Source organism: Octodon degus, unplaced genomic scaffold, assembly GCF_000260255.1.
Source record: "Octodon degus isolate 3935 unplaced genomic scaffold, OctDeg1.0 scaffold00004, whole genome shotgun sequence".
NCBI classification, from domain to species: Eukaryota; Metazoa; Chordata; class Mammalia; order Rodentia; family Octodontidae; genus Octodon; species Octodon degus.
In genome coordinates, this window is record NW_004524580.1 from 13,996,157 (window position 1) to 14,003,396 (window position 7,240).

At 35.3% G+C, this 7,240-nt stretch overlaps 1 protein-coding gene across 3 annotated transcripts in view; it reads right to left on the minus strand.

Moving 5' to 3' along the window:
- Positions 1-525: 525 nt before the first annotated feature.
- The window catches only part of Mgat4c (MGAT4 family member C), a 265,766-nt gene continuing 259,051 nt past the window's right edge, over positions 526-7,240 (minus strand). For all 3 annotated transcript variants that reach the window (XM_023716276.1, XM_023716279.1, XM_004623768.3), the window contains 2 exons: positions 5,298-5,445; positions 526-1,697 (listed from right to left, as the gene is read on the minus strand). In XM_023716276.1, coding sequence (XP_023572044.1) covers positions 556-1,697; positions 5,298-5,445 — 1,290 coding nt within the window. In that variant the 3' untranslated portion in view covers positions 526-555. The remainder of the gene's footprint in view (positions 1,698-5,297; positions 5,446-7,240) is intronic.

The following is a 7,240-nucleotide window of genomic DNA, read 5'->3' on the forward strand; positions in this document are numbered from 1 at the left end:
AACATACAGAAATCAATAAAAATCTATGTTTACAAGAAAAGCAAATAAGAGTATAATTCTATCCCACTTCATATTCACACAGATGCTTGCTAACAAGCTCTCTTACAATATGATGAATTATTAATCTTCAGTAAATGTATACAGTTGGCAACTATTTTTTAAGCATCACCATCCAACAACCAATATTTTTTCCTTTTAACACTTTCATGTTACACTTTGACAATCAGTCGAAATTGTGAAGCTAAGAGTATTTAGAAACATAAAATTAAAGAAGTATTCTCCATGGAATGATATTCAACTTGAAAAATGAATGCACATGTATATTAGAGCAAAAGCTTTGACAGTGTGTAAAGTAAAGCATCCAAGATGAATAACCTTTTCAGCATACCACATCTGTTGCTTTCTTTCTAAAGGACAAAAGTAACAAAAGAGGGAAACGCAAAACAAACAAACAAACAACAACAGAAAAAAAAAAAACAGGAAAAGAAAAGAAAAAAAAAGAAAGAAAGAAACAGGAAGACCTGCTTCAGGAGTTGAATATTTTGATTTAATTGACTAAGAAGTCCAAATGCTGATACTCCTAATAATTAGCCATTCCTTTTGTGTTTGGGTCACACATATCCTCATACAATATATGTCAAACGGAATTTTTTGATTAACATCCGACATTTCAAAGTTTCCATTTCTGAATTCCCCTAGTCGTAGGTAGGTATCACATTGTCTCACTTGCTTACTAAGGAGAACTCTTTTGCCAACATCTAGGACTCCGTGATGCAGAATATCATTTTGTCGATCATCTGTCCCGGTACTCACTTTAATTTTTTTAATTGTAATTGGGTTTTCAAAGACAATAAGAAAGATATCTCCTTTTGAAGGTGGTTTTCCCCAAAAGTACTCATCAACACTGCTGTAAGCCTTGCTTGCTTCGTAGTTTTCAAACACGTTCATGTTGGTGTATAGATTAGCAGGGGGGTTGTCAGGAATGTCAAATGATTCCTCTTCAAAATCATCGTCCTTTAGCTTATTCTCAGTCCCTTTATAAGAGGAGTAATAACCCATGTGCTGAAAGAGAGATGGTTTAAATCGGATCACATTTTTCTGCGCCAAAAGACCCCTGAAATGAGTCAATAGCCAATCACAAGGCATTTCTTGATAAAACATTAACAAAAAATGCGCCAGCCGTGGGAGGTCATGGGAATGATAGAGTTTACCAATGTAGCCAAGTTTAGAGAACTCGAGAGTTACCCAGTACGTTCCTTCTAAAGACGCAATGACCTTCTTGATGGCAGTTAAGAAATTTCTGGAACACCGGACATCATCCTCAAGCATCACGTAATAGTCTGACGTATTGGCACAAAAATTAAGCAGAAAAGCGTAATCTACATTTTGCTTGGAACGAAATTTGACTCTATCTTCTGGATCATTGTAATTTCTTTTGAGACCATCCAGGATCGGGTAATATTCCTCCGGAGAATGGATCACCATTAATCTCCCTGCAATAATATGATGAGCAAATTTCTGTGTGATCTCCTGCACCATGGCCTCACGCCAGGAGGAATTAAAGTCGGCTAGATGGACCACTACTGAAATTTCCTTCAGTTCTTCATAGCTGGACTGCTCAAAAATGGATTTGATTGTCTCAAGGAGATAGTTTCCTTTCCTTCGCTTCACTGATGAAAGTCCAATAGTAAGATAGCCTAAGCAAAAAATTGAGAAGGAAGACAAATTAAAGGTGAGGTAATGTTTGAATCACAAGCACAGAAAATTCTTTTCCTTAGGCTGGCTGTAATATTGGAGGTAGTGGATAGTTATATATAGAACATTTTATGAATAAAAAATTAAACTAAGCCTAAACCTATTTCAGTTTATGCATAAATGATATTTTCCATTGAAAATAATTTCATGTTAAGCAGAATGTATGACTCCTACTGCTGTGATAAAAGGAAGCCGTTTGAGTTTTCTGCACCTTAATATTTTCATGCATACCCACGGGAGAGACTGATGGTAGACAATATAGAAGTTGTTTAAAAATTCTAGTAATGGGGAAAGAATTTCCAATTCAGGTCGACAAATTTGTCTCCAGTGATGAAAGTGAAAAAATTATTATAAATTTATTCCTTCAATTATATTTAAATTTATCATAGAACACATTATGCATTTTCACTTTTCACTGATGATTGTCATTACCTTGTACCATAAAAATTCATAATTGAACTTATACAATTGTAGTTTGAAATTCATTTTATATATAAACCAGAAAACAAAAATTATCATACGAGTAATATGAAAAACTTCTTATTGTCCAAAGGTATTTTACATTATCCTAAGTCATGAATATTACTTTAAAAATTAAACATATCTTATAGTAATTTTATCAGGGAAAAGTTTTATTCAGATATATAAAATCTAAAAGAAGAAATGGATATTTTTAGAGAAAAATAAAACTGAGAAAAGACAGTACGCCTCTGAAGAAGGTTTCATATATTTCTACTAAAATATTTTCATGTTTTAAAGGTCTCATACTCACATGAATCAGAACATAATAAAATTATATATCACCATTTGGAAGATGAGAAAATGTTTATATGTATCATATACATACACTGATTTAATAGAGACCCCTTCATGATTTTATGTAATCAATACTGAAAAAGCTCTTCTAAGAAAAAACTTTCTTACTACTCTAAGTCAAAATATAAGTATACATGTTTTGTATCTGGACTTAGAACTCTGACTTCATTAAGAATTCCAATATTTTATTTGTAACATTATCAACCCTTAAGCCACCATATTTCATTAACAGTCAACAACGGCCTGCACCTGTGAAAGTCCTTGTACATAACAGGCAAGAGAGTATACAATTTGATCTATTATGCCCACCTCAAGTATACATAATGGTCCTTTGGGTTAGGTTACCTATAACAATTCTGCATCACAGATAAGGAACAGAAGTCCTTGTGTGGAGAGGTAGATGATGCAAACTGTTCTCACGGGCAGGCAATTTGTAGATGCTGAGATTCGAACTGCTCCATTTTCACCCTCTAGGTTGATATGGCCTCTTTAGCATGAGGTTGTGCATGGCATTTATGCCAACACACATTAGTAAATTTAGCAAGAAGAGGAAATCAGTAATGCTTAAAGCAGGAAGGCATAAAGGCGGCTTAACTTGTGAGGATGAAAGCATCGTGGTAGCCTCATAGAAATGTAGTGAAGCCAAAGAACACTACACATTAGAAACAGGAGAGAAGGAAAAGAGCTGTATAGAAACCTAAATCAACTTCTCATTTCCTTCAACTTGGTGATCATAACTGCCTGGCTTAAGTACTTTGGCTTCTTCATAATATATTACAAAGTTCATTATAGGACGATGGATGTAGCTCAGTGGCACAAGCACCTGCCTGGCAAGTGCAAGGTCCTGAGTTCAATTCCAGCCACACAAAAAAAAGAGAAAGAGAGAAAAATTCCATTGCATCACTAAATTTATTTATCTATTTTTATTACTACATATTTTCAGTACATGTAGTTTGCAATCTTCTTGAGTAGAATCTAATTTGCTATAAATTTTTTTCACACACATTTAAAAATAACTTGCAATTTTAATACATGGTATCTTATATTTAAAATTGTTCTTTCTTACTCTTTATGGCTTATCAGGTATTATTATTTTAATGAGCTGCAATGTCTTAGAATGTAGGAGCTGTATTATATTACTTCTTGGCATCAATTAAAAATGAATATACTGTGTTGAATAGTCATGATAGTCCGGGAAATAAGAATGTGACCTTTTAGGTAGCATAGTTATTGCAGATGCAATTAGTTAAAAGTCTTTACATGAAATGTTTCTGGATTTAGGACTGAGCTCTAAGTCCAATTACTGAGGCCTTATTAGAAGGGAAGACACAAACTGACAAAGGGAATAAAGCCACTGAGGACGGAGAGAGGTATTGAGTCCATGCTACGAAAAGCAGACAGACAGACAGACAGACAGACAGGCAGGCAGGCAGACAGACAGACAGGCAGGCAAACAGAGAGAGAGACAGAGAGACAGAGACACAGAGAGAGAGACACAGAGACAGAGAGACAGAAACAGAGAGACAGAGACAAAGAGCCAGAGCCAGAGCCAGAGCCAGAGCCAGAGCCAGAGCCAGAGACAGAGACAGAGACAGAGACAGAGACAGAGACTGCAATGCAGTCACAGAATTCTTTTAGCCCAGAGCCATAGGACACATGAGCCACAGTCACCTACATTATTCTGACCTGACATGGCAGGTTTCAGAAGAGGAGTTTTTCATTTTTTTTTTTTTTGTTTGTTTGTTTTTCTTGGTAGAACTGGGGATTGAACTCAGGCCCTTGAGCTTGCCAGGGAAGCACTTATTCCACTGAGCTATCTTCCCGGCCCCCAGGCACCCCCAGAAGAGTTTTTGACACCATAAAGATAATAAATCCATTAAATTATTTCATTTATTGCTTCAAATGTATGACATCTTGTTTGACTGTCAATTAGTGTCCTATGTTATCTTTGCATCAATTAATAAACTCACAAAACTAATTTCCGGTAACTTGAGTCTTTGTTAAAAACTCAAGCCCTTCTGATTACTTGAGGGAGTGCTAACTCCAGGTGGCTGTAAATTGCCTCTCCCCACCCAGGTATTTGTCCCCTTACTGGCTTTAAATAAACTCTTTGTTTCCTCCCCAATGTGATTCAACTTACAGTTTAGGGTGACAGATTCCCTCTTAGAACATTCAGAGGACATGTAGACCTGTCCGTACTATGGTAGGTTCTGGCCTCCAGAGCCATGAGAAAATACATTGCTTTCTGTTTGCTTTTAACTACTACTTTTCTGTCATTATTATACAATTATTCATAAAATTTTGTATAATTTCCAATTTTTTTATTATATGTCACTCTCTTTAAAAATAAGAAAGTGAAAAAAAGCAATAATTTACCACCACTAACTCGAAACTGGTGGCAAGTCATAAAATCAAGCCAACGAAAGTTGAAAATATAACAGCACAGGAATAGTTAATTTTGACAGTTAACTTTAAAATTTTGAAGTAAATTGATTTTTCTTGTCTGTTTTTCTGTCCTACAGAAAGCAGATAAATGTCCACATAAAAATAGGTACTTTTGTGTTTTCATTTCGTTAGTATTTGTAATCTACGAAGAAACATTGAAAGGCTTATTAATGTATTATATTAAGGAATCTTAACATTCATTGCAACACAAATGAAACAAATGTATTGTTGTCACACAAAGCATTCATGCATTCTTCCTTTAAAAGTTTAAAGTTACTTACGTTTTCTTTGCAAAGGTGTGGCAGCTAGGTAGCGATAGGTAACATTTATGGCTCCTGAAAAATTAGATAAATCCTTGAAAGTATGGACATAGCGCTCTGAATTTAGCTGGTGTGTAGAGGTTTCCCTTATGAGTTGCTTGTCTCCCTCCTAAACATGAAGAAAGGAGTAGAACAAATAAACACACAAGAGAAGTTCACGCGTAACACCCCTCGTACAATGAAGATACAGCTTCTGTAACAGGGCGTGTTGTACCAGTCTCAATTCTTGGTCTCATAATCTGAAGGTTGCCATCCTTCTCCTGATTTTTCTACCTCCTGCATCTGTGTTAAATTCTCTTTCCTTTCTTCCTTTCTTTTTAAAAAGATGCTGTTAGCACATGGTAACATTGCATGATGCTAAGCTTTACTTTGGAAAGTTATTATTACATTTAATTTATCTTAGTCAATTTCTAACATATGTCCTCCATCTTCCTTTTCTTCTCTATTCAGTTTATGCTGCTCTACCTCCTGCTTGCTGGTCCTTCCTCATTTATTTTAATTCTTCATTAATTTATGTCAGTTTTAATTTTCTTATATCCCATTCTTGATATTATTGTCCATTTGTTTTTTTTTCTATGACATACATAAGTTTTGTCATTTTATTCATAAAAAATCTTTATATAAAACTTTAGACAGGCTTTCAGATAAGTATTTTTATTTGTTCTACAGTAACCCTATAATATTAATGGTTCATAATAAACAAATTTAGAATTGTCAGAAAGGAAGGTGATTCCAGGTATCATCAACTCCTTTAATAGTAATGTAATTGTGTATATAATTAATAGCATCTAGAAGAAAGTTACAATAGTCCAGATGATATAGCATTTATTTTACTACTCCAGTCTTATACAATGTTATACTCTAAAGAAACTGCAGGATATTGAGTATTTCTTTAAGACTTTTATCTCGAACATGTATAAATTTAGACCTTTTCTGTGATAAGATAGAATACATTCATCCTGATTGAAGGACATAATGGAACATAAAATGAAATGGAACTGATAGGAAAGTACTTTATTAAATTCTCAAGAACAAGATTCTTTACACTTTTCAGCATAAATAAATGATGCACCTTTCACCTGAGTCGGCTTCACTGGCTGCTTCCTGAGGCATCCAACTGAACAGCTAGGCTCTCCCTGGGCCCCTTTCTTTTGCAGTTACTACACTACGTGTGCTTGTCAGTAATAAGACAAAGCTTTATGACAATCATTTTCTGGATGGACCTGCAATGCAATGGATGAGCTACAGACTAAATATACACCCTAGTGGCTACTTTGAAGAAACTCACAGCTGAGAGGCTAAATTGATTGGGCGGGCAGCGTTTCCTCCACTTGGTTTGCCCTGTGATGGTCTCTGGTCCTTGCACTGGGCTCAGATCCCCCCCGCCCGCGCTGACAGCCACATCCTTCTCCAATACATAAGCAAAATCACTAACGTGACGCTCTGCCTAAGATTTCAGGCCACAGATGGATTTTCTGACAAAAGGAGCAGAATGCAATGTGACTTGCTACCGCTAAGTTCCAATTTCTGTGAATTGTGTATATATATTACTTCCCAGTAGCAAAAGGAAAATCTACTCAAATAAATAGTTGTGTACATTGTGACTTTTTGGGGAAAAGATAGAAGCTAAAGTCAGAAGACCTTATAAAAGCAGATGAAAAGCTTAGAGGAAAAATGCCTTCAAAATATAATGTATTATAGCACAAATATTAAACATTTTAGAAGGATAATTTTGTGGGTTTTTTTTTTTGTATTTTAGGGAAGGGTCTACAGGGTGTTCAAAGTCTCACTACTAGATTGAACTCATAGTGATCCACCAGTTTACAGCCTCCAAAGAGCTGAGATTACAGGCACACGCCACCACACCCAGTCTTAAAAGGATAATTTTGATGTAAAGTCATATT